This window comes from Octopus bimaculoides, chromosome 5, assembly GCF_046866305.1.
Source record: "Octopus bimaculoides isolate indiv1 chromosome 5, ASM4686630v1, whole genome shotgun sequence".
In the NCBI taxonomy this organism is placed as follows: Eukaryota; Metazoa; Mollusca; class Cephalopoda; order Octopoda; family Octopodidae; genus Octopus; species Octopus bimaculoides.
Genome location: NC_142932.1, coordinates 111,235,135 through 111,256,489, shown reverse-complemented (window position 1 = coordinate 111,256,489; position 21,355 = coordinate 111,235,135). Strand labels below are relative to the sequence as shown.

The 21,355-nt window shown below is 38.6% G+C and overlaps 1 protein-coding gene across 6 annotated transcripts in view; it reads left to right on the top strand.

The window, feature by feature from the left end:
• LOC106871759 (putative methyltransferase-like protein 15 homolog) overlaps positions 1-21,355 on the top strand; it is a 39,668-nt gene that overhangs the window by 5,387 nt on the left and 12,926 nt on the right. Inside the window, exons 1-2 of one of the 6 annotated variants that reach the window (XM_089352940.1) lie at positions 3,941-4,163; positions 19,322-19,461. In XM_089352940.1, the coding sequence (XP_089209066.1) occupies positions 4,074-4,163; positions 19,322-19,461 (230 nt within the window). In that variant the 5' untranslated portion in view covers positions 3,941-4,073. Of the gene's footprint in view, positions 1-3,940; positions 4,164-11,219; positions 12,376-19,321; positions 19,462-21,355 lie in introns of those variants that run through there. The other 5 variants (XM_014918394.3, XM_089352939.1, XM_014918395.3 and 2 more) reach the window with 5 other exon arrangements.

The following is a 21,355-nucleotide window of genomic DNA, read 5'->3' as shown; positions in this document are numbered from 1 at the left end:
CTACAACATTACGCGAATCCATTATGTGACATTGTTACTTATTTTGCGGTTTAACCTAAAAATTTCGACTTATTTGTGCTATAATTTTTGTTTAACTTCATAAAATTAAAGGAGAAATTGCAGACAATAAACTGCTTACTACCTTTTTAAAACCCTTATTTGAATTAATGAAGATGGCAACAGCATAGGTAGGGATGGACACTTTTGAGTTTGCTGTATAAGCCTGCATTGGCCATGTTGCCCGTGTAATGGTAGCAAACTCAAAAACAGCATCGAGCGACACACTCTCTAGCTATGCCACTGGAAGATGGTTAACATAACGGTATCTTCAACAGGCCAGAGAAGAGATCAAATTGGCATGAACCAACGTTATTAAAAGCGGTTTACCCGTCTCTGATAAACGCAAAGAGAACCCTTTGGCAAATAGTTTCCTATTTTCTAAATCGCTCTAATTCTTATATACTATTCTGTTACTGGTAAATATTTCTTGTTCACTACATGTATATCTAATATACTAGTGACCCATACAAAGGGCCGTCTTAGCTGCATTATAAACCCCTGGGCAAATCAATGTACTGTACTTAGTAGTATTTATTTATTGACAGCAAACCACCCCATACATAGATCAGAATTGGGCTTCTGGATCTGTGAAGCCCCTGGGAAACTGTGTCCGGTCTGCTCATGCCTTAAACTGACACTGCCATTGGATCTTTGTGGTTTGATGGGCAACATTTTTTATGTAGTGTTTTTGGTACCGAAACACTTTCAAACTTCGTATACTTGTATATTTTGTGGTATAGAACAGATAAAAAATTTTGTATTCGAAGTTATTTCACGTTAAAAATTGTCTTATTTCGATAATTTCAACTAATCACTGACATCTATTCAGTTGAAAACATTAAGTGCTGTAACGGTGTATATGGTATTAATCCCCGTTAGTTCTGGCATTTCCGATTAACTAGACTGTTCGTAAACAAAGGGGAAAAAGCCATCAAAATACTTGAATATTGCCTGCACTTGTTATTGGAGCTGGCAGAATTATTAATGCACCTCCAAGTGCTTCATTTCCTAGAAATAGCAGCCAAATCTTCTTTAAATCAAACTCTAGTTTAGGGTTAGGGTTCGGGTTTTAGAGTTAGGGTTATGAGTGAAGTTATGGCAAAAATAATCATAACCCTAACCGTAACCCTAAAACTAACCCTAACTTTAGAATCCGAACTCTAAAATTGTTACACACACAGCGTAATTTATTATATAAACAATATATACGTATAAATTACGATTAAACCGGATTATGTCACAAGGAATAACATTTTTATGACCGGCCAGCAGTAACTGTATTCAGCTGAATAGACGTCAGTGATTGGTTGAAATTACAGAAATACGACAACTTTAACATGAAATAACTTGCGATGTACAAAATTTTGTTAAGAAGGTTAAGAGAAGTTGTTTTATATGACACATTCTATCAGTGTCCCAAGTTTGAAAGTGTTTCGTTAAGAAAACAAATGTTGCCCGTCAAACCCCAAAGATCCCTGCCCTTACATCAATATGTTTTTGGCATTTATTACTAAAATACTTAATGAGTAGTTTAAAATGAGGCCTGCATTTTACGTCTAGCCTCCGTCCTACAACCAAATAAAATTAGACCTGCATTTCACATCCGGTCTGGACCTGATATATTAGTGATAATTTGATTGATTCATGGGCCTGGTCTATAATGCATTAATAATCTGATTAATTTAACCAATCTTATTTATGAGAAAAATAATAATTAAGCTCAGCTGTTCTATGACGAATATAATGGTTTCAAATTTTGGCACGAGGACAGCAATCGTAGGGGAGGGAAATAAGTCGATTACACTGATCCCAGTGCCCAACTAGTACTTATTTTATTGACCTCGGAAGGAAGAAAGGTAAAGTCTACCTCGGCGGAATTTGAAATCATAACGTAAAGAACCGGAAGAAATGTTACGAAGCAAACTTACCGACATAACGATTCTACTAGCTTGTCGCCTTTTATGACGAATATGATGAATCATTTCCGTTTTGATAGAACGACGAATCTATTTACTTAGCATCCGACAAAAAATGAAACAGTTGTTATTTAATTTGATTTTTGTAATTTGTTGGATTTAAAGTGTATTGGATCTCGGATATTTTCCAGATTCTGGATCAATCCTAAACATGGTCGTTCATAAAAGTGGAAAGCAGGATAGCATTTATGTTCTATAACATGTAGCAATGTTCTGTAACATGTACGACCCTTGCTGCTCGATCAATCTGAACTGATCCTGCCTTCCAATAATCTGCTTGTTTATGTGAAAATGTATCGAAATTGAGTGGAGATATATATCGGTCCTACGACAACGTCTGAAGGAGCCAAATGTTGATTTGTTTCTTGTTAGTAGGAGTTTTAAATAATCATGATTTCCAAAAGTAAACAGCAAAAAAAAAAAAAAAGATATTAAAGAAAGTGGGAGTAAAGAAAAAAGATAAATTTATTAATAAATAAACTGGAGAGGCATACACACTCCTTCAATCTTATATCGCACTCGGTGACATTTCTGTCACTCCCTAAAATTTTTTGAGGTAACCTTAAACACTTGCAGTATTACCGCGTGTGATTGCGAGGCTGAGGTACTTGGAACAGCCAAGCACCCTCCCCGAGGCAGGATAAACTAACGAACTCAAAAACTTCCAAGTCAGTAGTCCAACTTCCTCTGAAGTCTCAAAAGCCACAGATTGGAAAAAGTAATATTCCTTCAGAATTACAGCAATTTAGGGTCTTCCGTTCAGCTACAATTGCAGTAACTCCCACCGCGGTCACAGCATTGAGGACACATGATGCAACAAAGAGTTGTTAACAATGACATCTGATATGAGACCCTTACCTAAGAAAAGAATAAGTCCATTGTGTCTCACAACCCACATCCCTGGAAATCTCACTGGCTCCAGAATATCCTGAAATATTTCTTCAACCTTAATGATTAGGTTTCTTTGGTTGTGGTGACCAAAGCAACCCACGTTTAATCGGCAAGGCAACCCATGAAAACCTCCAGACTCATAGGGCTTGCCACATCGCCTTTTCATTTACACACGAGCACCGACTTTGAAAGCGACGGAGACGTGTAACTCATCTGGATCACATAAGTCATTGATGTCAGCCACAGGTAAAGCGTCAACCCAATCTTCAGAAAATTTGCCCCACAGAAACTAGGCAGTACCTTGAGTATTGATCAGATTGATAAAAAAAAAATGGAGAGACAGACAGACAGACCCAGTTTAAACTTATTTTTGAGAAGAGGACACAACAATCTTTGTCATAGATTTGTTACTTGAAATTCCAGTATATTCTTTATAATCATTTTACTAACATTTGTGCGTTATCTTTACGACCATTAGCATCTTTATGCTTACTGTCTTGTTCCCAAAGGCATCATTGAGATGTTGATACTGTTGAAATTGTTTCTAATTGCCATTATTTGAAACAATTTCCAAGTCTATCTATCAAACTAGATACCTTGGGGTATTCGGTTACATCCTCTTATGGCTGAGCTAAAATCCCACTGGAGTCGACTGCCTTTTATCCTTCCGACGTCTATAAAATAATCGTTTAAACAATTTAAGCGATTGTTCCAAAACCTTCAACGTATCTTCTGGTATCTATATTAGAATCGGTAAAAATTTACATGTGGTGTTTAGTTATAGTTCTTTTTATTTGGAGTTCAAATCCCGCCTGGGCTGACTTTGCCTTTCAGCTTTCCGGGGTGAATGAAATAGATATTAGTCAAGTACTAAGGTTGATATAATTGACTGCTTCCCTTATCTAAATTTCTGACCTTATGCCTGTGTAAGAAATTATTAAGAACAGCGAATCGGAAAAATCGTTTGCGTGTCAAACAAAATGTTTTGCAGTATTTGTTCTGGATCTTTACATTCTGAGTTCAAATCCTGTTCAGAGCAACTTTACCTCTCATTTTTCCGAAGTCAGAAAATATTTTAACTAAACAGACAGTTGCAAGTGTGGGGAAAAGTTGACCCAGAAAAAAGGAACTCGATGGACAAATCTCATGAATCGTATAAAAAAAAACAGCATCCAGAGTATTCTACTACACAAGCAACTGGACACCCATCTTTATCGAGTTTTCTTTCACCAAGAGGTAATTTGGTCAGTCGCACGGCCTTAAATGTTTATGGATTGAGTAGGTATGCGTCGGTTTAAAACCATTTTCCTTTACTGAAGACCCACTGACTCGTAAGTACACAAACTTAGGAAGTATGACAAATGTGACCTTAAAGAAATACATAGAGAAACTTACTCAAGAAGTGGAAAAATAAAATATCTGATGAATTTTCGTGGTTAATCGACGGTTAGACTAAGTGTTCAACGCATTTCATTGCACGTTTTGCATCCTATTCGTGCAATTATCAAAATGACTATTGTACTGTTTTGCTGGCATTTTCGACAATGGTAAGTGAAACATCATTCACTACTTCCGATTATGTTGAATTTATAGAGTATGTGTTAAATGTTTATATAAAAAAAAAAAGAAAGAAATGTTGTAGCTATTACCGGAGATAATACTGAAGTGAACAAATCTATAGCGAATTTATGTAGAATACCATTGATTGGATGTGCCTCTCATAAATTCAATCTGGCTGTTTCTGCTTATCTTGACAAGCAGGAAGTTCTGCTTGATAAAATCAATATGTTGATGGGCAAGCTAAAAATCATTAAAACTTGCGGGTAAACTTCGGGAAAAAACGCCTCTTGCAACTTAAACAAAGAAGTAAAACCCGTTGGTCCAGTACTTATGACATGATTAAGAGATACATCCAACTCAAGCCGCTTTTAGACTCTTTTCAAGGTGATCCAAAGCTGGTTGATTATCTGTTGACTCCACGCGATCATAATGATCCGCAGACTCTAAAAGACAATTTACGAAAGTTACGCTCAGTAACAGTCGCCTTGCAAAGAACAGAAATAGATGTGGGAGATGCTCAAATTCTTTTTGATGAAATTCTCGTATTGTATCCTTACGAAAAGTTCAAAAAGTATTTGCGTCCACATTTTAAAAGTGGAGTTGTGAAAATATATGTGTGTGTACTCACCATTCCCCCACCCCACCTTCAAATTCTGATATAATCGTAATCTACACACCTAAGAGATATTAGTTGAAAATTTCAAAATTTCATTAAAAGCACCCATTTTTCTGAAAGTTATGAGGGAACAAAGTCGGTGTAGGTATGTCATATCGTGATTATAGTTTTTCATATTGTTAACTATGTTAAATCTTCAATAAAATGTCGCTAAGCGGCCTTGGGCTAAGAAGAAAGTGTAGTTTTTTAGATTGTTAATATTTATCCGAATATCCGTAAGGGCGAAATTAGAGACCGTCTCCCGAAATTAGTGGTCATACTTTACAATTTCCGTAAAATCACGTAACTTGAGGTGACTGTAACGCAGACGACACCTGTACATAGAATTAGACGCAGAAATATAAATGTAATGTGTGTGCGTGCGTCTTGAACGCCTTTTGTTTTAGTTCATATTTTTTTATTCTTTCATTTTCTATTTTTTACTGTTAACCACAATTTGCTTACTCCACATCAGGCCTCCATTCACTCTTCATCGCATGACAATGGGGTGGTACTATTAGGGGATGAGTCCTCTCCCGGTCATCGGCTGGTGGTACAGAAAGCGAAATAAGTCTTCTGGCCATCCTCGGAGCTGGGACGGTAGATTTCTGGAAACTACATGTAACGGACACTTCGTAGCCTTAGATTGAGTTAGTTAAGATTTCATCATAGCTAAAAATAGATTGACAGCTCCCTTAGTGGAAACTTTAAATTGGCGCCCTTTTTGTAAATCAGCAGCAGAATTTCACCATAGCTAAAAACAGATCGTCTACTCGCTGCTGACTATAAATACAGCACAGGGAACCGTAGAAAGGCAGTCTGAATCTGGTTTGACTCGAACGTACGAACAGCGGTTTTAACTGCTATCAACTCAGCTGAGATATGCAACAACCTAGAACAGCGGTTTTCGCTGCTATCAACCAAGCTGAACCAAATACATGCTTTCTCCGCATATAACTCGTAGCTAGTTATACACATTTGTAATGTAGTGATATGTTTCGATGTCCGCTCAACGCAGTATCATTTATGCTAAATAAATTAAATTATACTCCGATTACCGAGTCTTATTCAAACCCAACAGACTAACTCACTACGACAGGAAACATATCAACTACATATCGTTTCGAGCCCTAACCTAGCTATCGCCTTACGCCATCTTCAATCTTGAAAATTGGGAAGATTCCTTTCTCGATGAAAACTGCAATATACGGCTTTTTTTTAAAGGCATACAGAAAATCTACCCTACATTTTGAGTGACAGATGTCACTTTTCTCATTATTCTTTCTTCGATAGCATCGTGAGACAAAGCGAGATTTTGAGACCTATCTGTCCCACGTTCTTTTTTTTTTTTTCTTGTTTTTTTTTTGTGCATTGACCCATATTTTGAAATATTTTTCGCAGACAACGTTGCCAAAATATTTACATTTGTTGCCCTTATCATTGCTGATTACTGTTTATCAAATTGTTTGCAAATGCCTGCATTTACTTGCTTTAGTGTTATTGTTTTAATCAAATTTGTTTTAAAATTTATGTTCCTGTTCAAAGACCTGTCCAAAATTCCTGGAGACGTGTTTGCTGGAGAAAGAAGACATGTTATTATACACATAAGCGAATATATATGAAATATATCATCCAAAAATCTCCACCGACAAAACGTGTTTTTTTTTTTTCCACGCCAAAGTAAAAGTAGTGAATATTCAAATGCTCCAAAGTGCAATAACTTTCAAAAACATTTTCTTGCACATAGACTGTTAGTGAAAACCAAACCAACAGTCTATAATTTAAATGTCCCACAAAATTTGACCGCTTCTCCTCCTCAATCAGCACACCATTCTCTCCGCTGATCTAATACAAGTCGTTCAGATGATCCATCAGTTGGTAATTCGGAGAACTGTATATCTCACGACGTCCCAGAGAGGGATGGATTTCCATTCTTAGATCTCGTTTATCTTAGACCAAGTCTCGCTGTCCTTTCTGTGTTTTTCCTGCTGTCTCCGCTAGTTTGCCATCATTTTCCAGTTTTTATTTCCTTTCCACCGTCGCAAGGCAATGGAGTGGTTACCACATGGAGAAGGTCTCCAGATTTCCTATTCGTAGATTCCTGACAATAAGGACAACGCCATTTACCCTGCTGCCTTCAAAGCGACGATCAATGACCTTTTGAAAACTGAAGTTTTAGAGGCTTCCTGGCTCTGCAATTGGCCACTGTTTTATTTGTTTCCCTTCTTTTCCAGCTACTCTGAGTAGAAAACACTCACAAAGCTCTTACTGCCAGACGTATAGTAACTAGGCTTTCTACCTTGAACCACCAGTCTAATTACTTTCTCGTCAAACCCCACAACGAGATACAGCTCCAGAAGAGTTTTGTGGTCTTCAAGGATCATCTGGATAACATGCTATGGCGCACATGGCAGAGACGTAACCCACTTTATTTGTTTATATTTTACGGAAAGCCACATTTTCGGCTATGGAGATAGCGATTCTGAAAACGAATTGGCAAAAATTGCAACTTCAAAAGACTCTGTTGATGATAACAATCAAGGCAATGATGAACATGATTATAAGCAATTTAGAATTGTTTTGTATATATTTATATATAAATATAATCTGTGTGTGTGTTTGCGTGCACGCGCATGTGTGTATAGATAGTAGATTGATTAAATATTTCATCATTTTTATCGCCTCAAATTGTAAGAAACGAAAATACGAAGATGAAAACAGAAAAAAATTTTAAGCCAGAGCGGGAGGAAGATTTTGTATTCACCGTTTAAGGAGGTAAACATTTGAGCCTTATTTACCATGTATCACTCAGTCATTACAAAGCCAATAACTTGAAACGCCACTATGAAGCAAATCACAAAAACGTATCGTATTATTATCCACCTAAATTAGAATTAAGGAAAAACAAGTTAACTGTGTTAAAATCATCGCTAAATAGCCAGCGGACACTGTTGACAACGTTCAAGTAAGAAAGTTGATACAACGACTGAAGCCAGTTTTGTTAGTCATGGAATATTGCTCGTGCTAAACGTCCCTATTCTGATGGCGAATTTGTTAAGAAGAATATAGCTGAAGTTGTTGCAGTGTTAGATCCAAATAACACAAGACTTCAGCGAATAATAGCACAAACACCAGTTTCACGGCACACTACAGAGAGGCGTATCTCTCAGATCAGTGCTGATGTTGCATACAAAATGATTTTAAAAAACTCTTGCATTCAGCTAAGCTTTTGACGAATTAACAGACAGATAAGACAACCCACAACTGGCAGTATTTATTCATTACTAGCAGAAATACCCGGCGTTGCCCGGGTTAAAGAGAATAATGAAATCTAAAAACGCCGTCTAGACTACGCATCATCTTTATATATAGAGATGTATATACACACACGCACCCAAACGCACGTATATATATGTATATCAATATAAATATATGAAAGTCAATGAAGTTTCGTAAAAGGTGATCATGTACATACTTTCTTGCTGTTGTGATTATAACACCTCGTTGTAAACAATGTTCCTTGTTTTCCCTTGTGGAGCATATACAAATAGGTTTTTTTTGCTGCCCACTATTGAGCAGCCAACATACAGTTGTCCATGTGAGAAGCAGGGCTCTTCCAAGAGAAGACCAGCTACAGACAGTGTTTGACCCTGAGATTTGTTTATGGACATGGCAAAAGTCACACGAAGGGGGAATTGTAGTCTTCTGAATGTAAAAGGAATGTCTGCTCCTGATGGAGTAAGAGGAATTCTTGGAATAAAGACGTCATCCCCTTTTGCACATCCAGAAAGAATGGTAGCCTCGATAACGTGTGACATCATTTTCTTTATCACGAGTCGTGTTCCATTGCAAAGTCTTGGTGGTTCCAGATTGCGGAGCAGCATAACAGGCGTTCCAACTTTAAGTGATAATATGTGGGGAGGTAGTCCTGGAGGCTCCAACGAATTGAGAAATTCAGGAGGATAGTTCACCACTTCATTTGTATCTGGAACTGTATCAACAGACTTATAAGTTTGAAGATTGCCAGGAAGAGAATGCATCAGGTGTTGATTAATTTTTGTAACAGCTACGTTTTTTGGAGCTAATATTGCTCTTTCACATAGCCAATTGTGATTTTAGTAGTTTTGTTTAAAGTTGGGAAAGACTTTGTGTTTGAGGTCATCTACAGAATTAACAACAGAACAAAATGGCCGGAGGTCTGCAACGAAATAATTTTACTCAACACTTTGCAAGTGAATCTGTGGAGGCAAAGATGCGTCTCATTTACTTGACAATTTATGCACCACATTGCAGAAATCACAATGTAAGTATATCTGAAAGGGTAGTCTTACACTGTTGTACCGTTGAATTACAAATAATGCTCATCTGTTATGTTCGGGTTAAAATTTCATCAACATCAAAAATATATGAATTTTCATGGGAGTTATGGCCGTTATGCAAAGAATATAATTTCCAAATTTCATAAAGATCCATTCAGTACTTTTGACGTAGTTTTGGATAAGAAAACAAATGACTAATGTGTGTGTTTGTGTGCATGTGTATGTGTGTGTGATGGGTGTATATATGTATAGATATCTGTATGCATGTATATATGTATATATGTGTACATATTACATGTACATCTATATTTATATATATACATCTACACATATGTATACATATACATGTATGCATATAAATCTATATATATATATATATATACATATACGTGTACATATACATCTATATGTATACATATACATCTCTCTCGCTTTCTCTCTCTCTCTATATCTATACATATACGTGTACATATACATCTATATGTATACATATACATCTCTCTCTCTCTTTCTCTTTCTGTCTTTCTCTCTCTCTCTGAAAGTATCTGTCATTACAGTATCGAAATGGTGTACATATACATGTATATGTATACATATACATCCCTCTCTCTCTCTTTCTCTCTCTGTGAAAGTATCTGTCATTACAGTATCGAAATGTGATTGTTTCAGTTAGTGGAATAGTTTCATTTTTAAAGTGAAAGTATTTGACATGAGTGTTTTTGTTTCACTTTTGACACGTAATACTTAAATAGTGGAAGAGATATTATGTTGCCGTGTGCTCGAACTCTGCAAGAAGTTAAAAACATTTTTTTACTAAAACACAACTGGAACCCTAAGTAAGGCATGTGTAAAATTCGAATGAAATTGGTTGCGTAGTTCTCGAGTTTTAGGGATTCACACAGACAGACAGACAGACAGACAGACACACATTCTCATTTTTATATATATAGATGTTTCCTCTGATGTAACTGTGAAAGAAGAGATGTTGGACTTAATGGCATTAAAAGAAACAATTCGTGGTGTTGACATTAAAAATGCGCTTGACAGAACCTTAATAAATGCTGATGTTCAACTGAATAAATTCGTCAGTGTTGCAACAGATGGAGCAGCTGCAATGGTGAGAAAAATGTAGGATTAATTGCACTTATAGAAAATGATCCCAACTTTCCAGAGTTTCTCTCTGTTCATTGCATTATTCCTCGTGAACACCTGGCAGCCAGATACTTGAAGTATGAAGCATCGGTTCGGCAAAGGATATCGATAGAATTAGTACCAGACTTTAAACAAATAAGTACTGGGGTCGATTCATTCGACCAAAATATTCTTCGAGTCGGTGCCCTTTCATGGCCACAATCTACAGACTGAAGTTGGTCTGCACGAATGCCCGAGGCCATCTGGCTGAGTTAGGGCCCAAACGGTTTTTATAAGGTGAAAAGTAGGCGAATTTTGATAGCCCAAGAAGCCGTATCATGCCACAGCTTCACGCTGATTGGTCAATCACGTGAAACTGCAATGGCTTTTTAATGATCCCTAACTGAATATCTTGTGGTTGGGGTTCGAATCTCTACACTTTCCTGTTTCTTCTCATAACGTGGTACAACTCCTATATAGCTTTGTTGTCATCAAGGGTCATCGGGACCTGGCTGCTCATTCATGCAGACCCTCCACCCCGCCCCACCCAGTCAACCACATGTTACCACCGCGCTCACAATGTAGCATAATGAGAGGAAGGTGGGGGTGGCGATCTGCCTGGGGGATGCTTTTATGGAGTAGGCACTTTTGGGTTTGTTGTATAAGCCTGTCCTTGAGGATTCAAAATAGCCAGTATCTCGTTTAGCATCACAGGTATATGAGAACCTTTAGTATCTTGTGGTCTCTTTACTTGACACACGTGCTCGGTGGAGCAGAAACGATAATTTGGCAACAGCTTGGAATTCAACGGTCGCTGAAGCCGTAAACAAAAGCCTATAACAACAGTTTGATGCATTCTAAAATGATACATAATATTGGAAATGTAACTTGGGGATCCGGCAAATCCATGGGCTGCCCCGGGTGGCACACACTTTAGCTATATCACTGCGTTCACCACTGTATAAACACAAGGAAACATATTTCTTTTCGAACCCAACGGCCTTACGTCCACATCCATGTAGAAACCACATTCTCACATATTTTCCCTTTTCTCTCTCCAGATTAATGAAAATGCCTTACTGAATTAATGCTGTTGACCTTACCATTTCGTTCTCGTGCGGAGCTATCCATAGGGCAGCATACTAGATACACATACTGTAGGAACTCCCATATGTAATACAACGAGTTGAAAAACTGCGATTTACTGCAATTATCTCTGTAATTAGTAAGATAAAACTCTCTCTTTGAGTGTTTAAAATCGAAACGCAAGAGATGTCAGCTGGTCTAAATTTGGGAGAAATAAAGGGAGATGGGGGATAGTCTCGTAAAAGCAATGAACGTGTCTTACAGAACTGTATCCTGTCCTTTAAGTGACATGATAATTTGTCTCATTTACTCGCGCAAGAGATTATTCGTCAGTAATAGGGTAAGAAAATTATATACGAATGGACATCCATACTTATAAATATCGCGCTTTTTAACTATTTTGTAAATTCCGGAAGTTGTTTACAATCTGCTGTTATGGCTTCTGTTGTAACTTGACATCGTATGTCATTCAATTTATATCACTCCTTAATGTTACATTTTCAATATTATGCATCAAACTGTTATAGGCTTTTGTTTACGGCTTCAGCGACCGTTGAATTTCAAGCTGTTGCCAAATTATCGTTTCTGCTCCACCGAGCACGTGCGTCAAGTAAAGAAACCACAAACTACTAAAGGTTTTCATATACCTGTGATGCTAAACGAGATACTGTCTATTTTGAATCCTCAAGAAGGACAGGTGAGAATTTTATTAATTTTACGTTACGATGATCACACGGAAATTGAAATTAACAAGGAAATGAAGGTCAACCGTTGTTTGTGTTTTCTTTATTTTGACTGATTACACGCGAAAACATACTGGCGATCTTGAAGTATAACGTACCGCTTTCACTTCCACAAAACTAGTTTTCGTTCAGTAATTTATTAGCTTTAATTGTTATTTACAGTCTCTCTCTCTCTCTCTCCCTCTAATATTTGAACATGATGGTAGTCGCACATTTTAAAAGGCTATTTCTTTTCCATAAAATAAAGTATTCTGATTTGATTGCAACTTACTCATTTTAGTCTGCTACTAGTTGAACATTGTTCCAAACTTTTTCTTAATATATGGCAACAATATTTTTTTCATTTTTGTAAACACTTACTATTAGAGCCTTCTTGATATCATTCATTTGTGAAAACTTAAAGGAAAGTTAAAGTTTTGGATATTGGAAACGGTGGATTTAAAATTATAGTATTGAATTGTTGTTGTTCAGCCCCTGGCCAACTCCAATCCTGTAGTCCTTTGATCAAATGCGTTCCAGCTCTGACCTTCTCGCATATTTAGAGTTATCTAGGACTTCATTATTTAATAACCCCTTCTCCCATTTCTTTTTTTAAGAAGCTGAAGGTGGTTTGGGGTGGGAAAGAGAGCTGGGTGCTATTTCTTGCAAAGAGAAAAACCCACTTAGTGGCCTCTTCAGAGACTATGTATATGTTTACGTATGTACATATCATCTTCATCTTTTGACAAAATTATCCTCCATCTGCCGTGGGTGGCTTGACTTAATCTGACAGGTCCGAGGTCTGCTGTCTGCTTTGGTTTAGTTTCTACAGCTGGAAACCCTTCCTGATACCAACCACTTTACATAGTATACTGGGTGTTTTTTTCCTTATGGTACCAGCACTACTGAGGTTGCATTGCAAATTGCAAGACTAAGATCCCAAGTTGGGGTACAATAAAGAAGAAAGCAGCACTAAAATATGAAAGAAGGGGCCAGAATATGTTTCTGTAGTGGAGCTATATAGTTATTCACGTTATAGAAGTGAATGGGTACAGAATAGGAACTGTGGGTCGATAAAGGCTGCAAAGGTATGGGAGAGTAAGGGAGGATTAAAGACAGGGAATGGGTGAGGAATGACTGAAGAACATGGGTTGAAGAGTAATCATTTGTCAAGTGACCGACCAGCCTATCATGTTGTTACCCATTGCTGGTCACAATGTGCTTTTGCATTGTTTTAGCCTTCAAATGACGCCACCCTGCTGGTTAGGCAAGCAGCCCAACATTCCCACCCTGATTCAAAGGAGGACTGGAGCAATGTGAAATGAAGTGTTTTGCTCAAGAATGCAACACACCACCCAGTCAGAGAATCGAACCCATGATCATGAGCCTTCAATTATATATATATATATATGTGTGTGTGTATATATATATATATATATATATATATATATATCACGGGCATCATCATCATTGTCATTGTCGTCTTCATTTAACATCTGTGTCTCGGAGTGGTTGGCGTTAGGAAGGGGTTCCAGCTGTAGAAACTCTGCCAAATCAGATTGGAGCCTGGTGTAACCACCTGGTTCACCAGTCCTCAGTCAAATCGTCCAACCCATGCTAGCATGGAAAGCGGACGTTAAATGATGATGATGATGATGTTCCATGCTGGCATGGGCTGGACAGTTTGACAGAATCCAACTAACCTGAAGGCTGTGCTAGTCTCCAGTGTCTGCTTAAGCAAGGTTTCTACAGCTAAATGCCCTTCCTGATGCCAACCACTTTATAGTGTATTGGGTGCTTTTATTATTGCACTACCATTAGTGGGGGTCACCAAGTGATTCACAAGATGAGACCAGTTCACAGAGTAGGAATACTGTATTGAGTGAGGTGGCTTTGTGCCAAGAATAGTGAGGCTAAAGTAGGAAAGAGGGATAGGAACAGGGGTCTGGCTGTAGAGGACATACATGGCTACCCCAGCAGGAAAGGGAGAGAAGATGGTGAAGAAGAGATATCAGGTTGTATCCTCAAGGTACAAGAAAGTTAATAAAAAGAAAATAGGGGTTAAGAACTGAGGGTGGCTGGTGGGTAGGTAGAAGGATGAGTGAAGTGTCAGAGGGACAGAAGATGCAGAGACAATAGTCAGGTATTCATTATCATCATTTAGCGTCTGTTGTCCATGCTAGCATGGGTTTGACTGTTTGACCAGGGCTGGTAAGCTGGAAGACTGCACCAGACTCCAGTCTGATTTGGCATGGTTTCTACAGCTGGATGCTCTTCCTAACACCAACCACTCTGAGAGTGTAATGGGTGTTTTAATATGCCACTGGCACAGGTGCCATTTGCGTAACACCGGTATCTGCCATGACTGCGATTTTGCTTGGCTTGATGAGTTTTCTTCTCAAGCACGACAATGCCAAAGGTGTCAGCCATTGCCTCCATGAGGCTCAACACTTGAAAGGAGTTTTTCATGTGCCACCAGCATCAGCCACTTTGCCTCCATGAGGCTTAATGCTCAAAAGGTGCTCTTTATGTGCCACGAGCACAGGTGCCACTTACATGACACCAGCATCAGCCACGACTACGATTTCACTTGGCTTGAACAGGTCTTCTCGAGCACAACATATTGCCAAAGGTCTCAGTCACTAGTCATTGCCTCTGTGAAGCCCAAATTTCACCACTCTCAGATATGAGAGGGTGTTCAGGTGGAAATGGACATTTAGTGTTAAAGGGTAATGTTGGGAGTGCACGATTGGTGGTAAGGTAAGTGGTTCCAAGAAGGCTTACTGGTCTGTTTTCATATAATTACAGCAGCTGAGCCATAGTGTCATAGTCAGAAGAGTGATGATGGGCTGGGTGTTACAAAGATGTTTGATTAAGAAGGTTTGACAGGTATTTGTTGGGTGCTTGGGAATAGACATTGATGATAGGCTTTTAGGACCTCATCATCATCATCATCATTTAGTGTCCATTTTTCATGCTGGCATGGGTTAGATGGTTTGACTGAAACTGGTAAGCTGGAGAGCTGGAACAGGCTCTAGTCTGATTTTGGCTTGGTTTCTACAGCTGGATGCCCTTACTAATGCCGTAGTAGGTGTCATTTATGTGTCACCAGTATTGTCCACACCTATGATTTCACTTGGCCTGATGGGTCTTCTCAAGTGCAGCAAACAGCCAAGGGTCTTGATCATTTGTCATGGCTTCTGTGAGACCCAGCATTCGAAGCTCTTGCTTCACCACTTCATCCTATCTCTTCTTGAGTCTACCTCTTCCACAGGTCACCTTCACAGTCAGTGACTGGCACTTCTTGACACAGCTGTCCTCATTCATACACATCACATGACTTTACCAATGCAGTCTTCTCTCTTGCACACCACACCTGATGCCTATAATGATACCTCGGTTTTGCTAAAATAAACAGGTCTCTCAAGCACAGCAAATTGCCATTTGAATCTGTTCATTTCACTGGCTGTGTGGTAAGAAGTTTGTTTCCCAACCATGTAGTTTCAGGTTCAGTCCCACTGCATGGCACCTTGGGCAAGTGTTTTCTACTATAGCCTAGGGCCGACCAAAACCTTGTGAGTGGATTTGGTAGAGGGAAACTGAAAGAAGCCTGTCGTGTGTGTGTGTATATATATATATATATATTTTATATACATATGTATTTGTGTATCTGTGTTTGACCTCCCACTGATGTTGGTGTGTTTACGTCCCCATAACTTAGCAGTTTGGCAAAAGAAACCAATAAAATAAGTACTAGGCTTACAAAGAATAAGTCCTGGGGTAGATTTGTTCAACTAAAGGTGGTGTTCCAGCATGGCCGCAGTCAAATGACTGAAACAAGTAAAAGAGTAAATAACTCTTTATTTTACCATTTGATTAACTGCATGTGGTTTGGCCCTTTAACCCTTTTGGTAAAACCCACCTGAGACTGCCCATTGGTCAATGATACAAACATCCTGTTTTAAAGTGATCTGCCATCAAAAATTCATGTTATTTATGGTCCAAACATTAGATTCATAAGCTTTTCTGTTATAGGCACAAGGCTTGAAATGTTGGGGAGGAGGCTAGTCAATTACATCGATGTCAATGCTAAGCTGGTACTTATTTCATAGACCCTGAAAGGATGAAAGGCAAAGTTGACTTCAACAGAATTTGAACTTAGAATGTTAAGAAGGATGAAATACTGCTAAGTACTTTGTCTTGTGTACTAACAATTCTACCAGCTCACTCCCTCAAACATGAGAGTAAAAATGACTAAATCATTTTACTAAGTTCTTCATTGTATTTAAAAAAAACTCCTGCTTAATTAAATATGCAGCCCAATGAGTATTGTAGCAAAATTAGATGTATTAACAAGTATATTCATCCTAGTGTTTTCCTGGAGTCATTACAAGCTCCCATAATTTGTTTGTGGGGAAATCTAACTGGAACACCTTTTCTTGTACACGACACTTACCCTCTCACCTCTGTTGAGTAGTACTGTGTACAGTCGTTGGAGAATGACATGTATGTGCATGTCTTGACCATCATGAAGTCAATCCAGTATCAGTAATGACTAAGGTAGTGAACTGACAGAATCATTTGCACGCTGGGCTAAATGTTTAGTGGAATTTTGTCTGTCTTTACATTCTGGGTTCAAATTCCACCAAGGTCAGCTTTACTTTCATCCTTTTTCGAGGTCAATAAAATAAATACCAATTGAGCACTGGAGTCGATGTAATTGGCTTTTCCACTCCCGCAAAACTGCTGGTCTTGTGCCAAAATTTCAAACTGGTATTAGTAATGTCAGTTCATTGAAAAGCAGGTCTGATAAAATAATTGAGATACTAGAACTGAGGTAAGTGTCGTGTACAAGAAAAAGTGCTCCAGTTAGATTTCCCCACAAACAAGTTATGGGAGCTTGTAATGACTCCAGGAAAACACTAGGATGAATATACTTGTAAAGAAGATATGGGGTATGGACAAAGAACTGCAAATAATCTAGATATTTTACAATATGGATTTCAGGAAAATAATCACTTTTTGTTCAGTAGATGCAAAGGATTAGTAAAGTTGAGAGTGCCTGAATAGATGTGACATGAGACCAGTGAGCCCCAAGTAGTGGAGGCCATTGTTGTTGTAGTAGCAAAGGAGGGGAGAGAGAGACAGCATGTCTGTGAGCCAGAGAGTGGTGGTGGGGTTTGCAACTTCATATTAATCACTTGTCTGACCTTTTAGTGGATGTGGTCAAAGATGATGGAATGTGTAGTACACCATTATGTGTGTCACCTGAGCTTTGTTGAGGGAGCAGTATTTCATTGTTTCATCTGAGCACTGTAGAGGGTTTGTAGTTGCTGAGAACTAAAGTATTTTCAGGCCCCTGAGAGAAAGGCGAGTTTTTGATATCTAAATAATGAAGTTACACTAAATGTAAAACATCTTGGTAGTTAGACATAATACATGGAGGTGCATGGCTTAGTGGTTATAATGTTGGACTCGTGATCATAGGATTATGGTTTTGATTCCTGGACTGGACAATGTGTTTTGTTTTTGAGCAAAACATTTCATTTCACATTGCTTTAGTTCACTCAATTAGCAAAAATTAGTAATATTGATGACTCAGTTACATTTTGTTTTCAGTGATCAAATGGATGGATTGTATGACTGAATCAAGCACCAGGGCTGAGAAGTGTAGATGTTGGTCACACTATTAATCCCAGTTGGTTGGGATTGGTTGTTATAGGCGCGGGAGTGGCTGTGTGGTAAGTAGCTTGCTTACCAACCACATGGTTCTGGGTTCAGTCCCACTGCGTGGCACCTTGGGCAAGTGTCTTCTACTATAGCCTCAGGCCGACCAAAGCATTGTAAGTGGATTTGGTAGACGGAAACTGACAGAAGCCTGTCATATATATGTATATATATATATATATATATATATATATATATATATATATATATGTATGTGTGTGTATATGTTTGTGTGCTTGTCCCCCCAACATCGCTTGACAACCGATGGTGGTGTGTTTACGTCCCTGTAAGTTAGCGGTTCGGCAAAAGATACCGATAGAATAAGTACTAGGCTTCCAAAGAATAAGTCCTGGGGTCGATTTGCTCGACTAAAGGCAGTGCTCCAGCATGGCCGCAGTCAAATGACCGAAACAAGTAAAAGAGAGAGAGAGAGTAACCACATTGAAGAATGATGAGAGATAATAAATAAAGATCAAACGAAAGAATGCAGTATTAATTAACAAGCATATGCATTGACTTTTACAAAATTAAAATTATACTCCTTTTGCATTACCATAAAAATTGTCAAACAATATTGATACAGGGGTTAATAAATCATGATTTAAAACCATAAACCATGTAGTACACAGCATGAGAAAATCATCATACTTCATAGGTATTTGTTTACATACCAAGTAGAAATGTTTACCAGGATGTCAGCAGAATTGACAGAAGATAATTTGATCAGTGCTATCAAATATTTGTATTATTGTATTGACACAGGCTGTGTGGTTAAGAAGTTTGCTTCCCAACCACATAGTTTTGGGTTCAATCATACTGTATGGTGCCTGGGCCACCTAAGGCCAACCAAACTCAACCAAAAACTGAAAAAAGCCTGTTGTGTATGTGTCCTTGCCATCACACGATAGTTGTGAGTGTCATATAAGCAGTGTCGCTAGAAGGTCATCCAGACAAAGAAAATCTGTCTCAACAAATTCCATCTGACCCATGCACGCATGGTAAAGTGGACGTTAAAACAAGGAGGAGGAGGAGGTTTGTCCTGTCATGTTACTGCTTTTTTTCTATTCTTGTCAACTCATACTTTATTCTTCTTTTAGTAAAATCTCTTCTTTTTCCCAATCATTATGCAGCACTTGCTGCTAGCTTTCTTGTGTTTTTCTGCAATTCTTGAATTTGCTTTTACTTTTTTTCTAGGTGATTCTTGACATGACCTTTGGTTGTGGAGGCCACAGTCGAGAGATTCTACAAAAGGCACCCCAACTGAAAAAATTAATAGTTTTAGATCGCGATCCCTTAGCACATGAAATTGCTTTGGACTTTGCAAACGAATTTAGGTGAGATATTTTCTTTCTTTTTCTTTAATTTGTTTCGGTCATTTGACTGCGGCCATGCTGGAGCACTGCCTTTAGTCGAGCAAATTGACCCCAGGAATTATTGTTTGTAAGCCTAGTACTAATTCTATCGGTCTCTTTTGTCAATATTTTGTCAGGGTGTCAATATTTAGCCTGTTTGACATTGGGAAATATCCAGAACAGGAATATGCTTGAAAATTTGTAATTTGAATTTCTTGGTGTGCAAACAAGAAGAGGTTTCCTCTCTTCTGCTTACACAGTTGACAGATAGAATCAATATTCTGGCCTTTTTGGCAATACACAAGTTACATTTGCTGCCTATTGCATCTATACTCAACTCGATTGAGAGTTTTCAATCACGTAAGCTTTCAAATGCCAAATGTATTTTGATGAGGTGGAATTATGCTTATTTTTTTGCCTGAATGAAACATGCTGTCTGAATTGGACCTTGAACAAGTCTTAAGATGAATATATATTTTTTCCTTACTGTCTGGAGCCTGGTGTTGCCATCCGGTTTCACCAGTCCTCAGTCAAATCGTCCAACCCATGCTAGCATGGAAAGCGAACGTTAAATGATGATGATGATGATGATGATATATATATATATATATATATATATTCATTTGTTTTTAAGATAATTTTTCCATGCATTAATTCTTTGAGATATTGTTTTAGAGTCTGATACCCTTCCTGATGCTTATCCTCACCTGTAGTTCAAGTAAGGGTTCTTTTATTCTTTACGTCTATAAAAATGCAAAGTCAACAGGTGATTTATTGACAAGGAGAACAACAACAGTATAACCATTTGCAGCTCAGTGTTTTTGGGAGAAATGCAAATGTAAGCAAACACACACGCACGTGCACACACGCATGCACACACACACACACACACACACACACACACACACACACACACACACACAATAGACTTCTTAGTTTTCATTTACTAAATCAACTGACAAGGCTTTGATCAACCTGGAACTGTAGTAGAAAACACTTGTCCAAGGTGCCACACAGTGAAACTGAACCCAAAATTACATGATTAGGAAGCAAACTTCTTAATCACAGAACCACGCCTGGAATTATCTACATAAATTCTTCTTACCCTGCTTTTTTCTTCCAAAAAAACTATCATCATTGTTATAATGTCCTTTAACATTTTTATTATCATATTTCTGTTGATATATTTGTTTCAATTAATCATCATCATCATCGTTTAACGTCCGCTTTCCATGCTAGCATGGGTTGGACGATTTGACTGAGGACTGGTGAAACCGGATGGCAACACCAGGCTCCAGTCTAATTTGGCAGAGTTTCTACAGCTGGATGCCCTTCCTAACGCCAACCACTCAGAGAGTGTAGTGGGTGCTTTTACGTGTCACCCGCACGAAAACGGCCACGCTCGAAATGGTGTCTTTTATGTGCCACCCGCACAAGCCAGTCCAGGGGCACTGGCAACGATCTCGCTCGAAAATCCTACGGGAGCCAGTCAGGTGGTACTGGCAACGGCCACGCTCAAAATGGTGCATCTCATGTGCCACCCGCACAAGAGCCAGTCCAGGGGCACTGGCAACGATCTCACTTGGCTTGCCGGGTCTTCTCACGCACAGCACATTTCCAAAGGTCTCGGTCAGTAGTCATCGCCTCGGTGAGGCCCAATGTACGAAGGTCTTGCCTCACCACCTCAGCCCAGGTCTTCCTGGGCCTACCTCTTCCACGGGTTCCCTCAACTGTTAGGGAGTGGCACTTTTTCACGCAGCTATCCTCATCCATTCTCACCACATGTCCATACCAGCGCAATCGTCTCTCTTGCACACCACAACTGATGCTTCTAATGTGGTGTGCAAGCACATTAGATTAATGTTGAAAATAATGA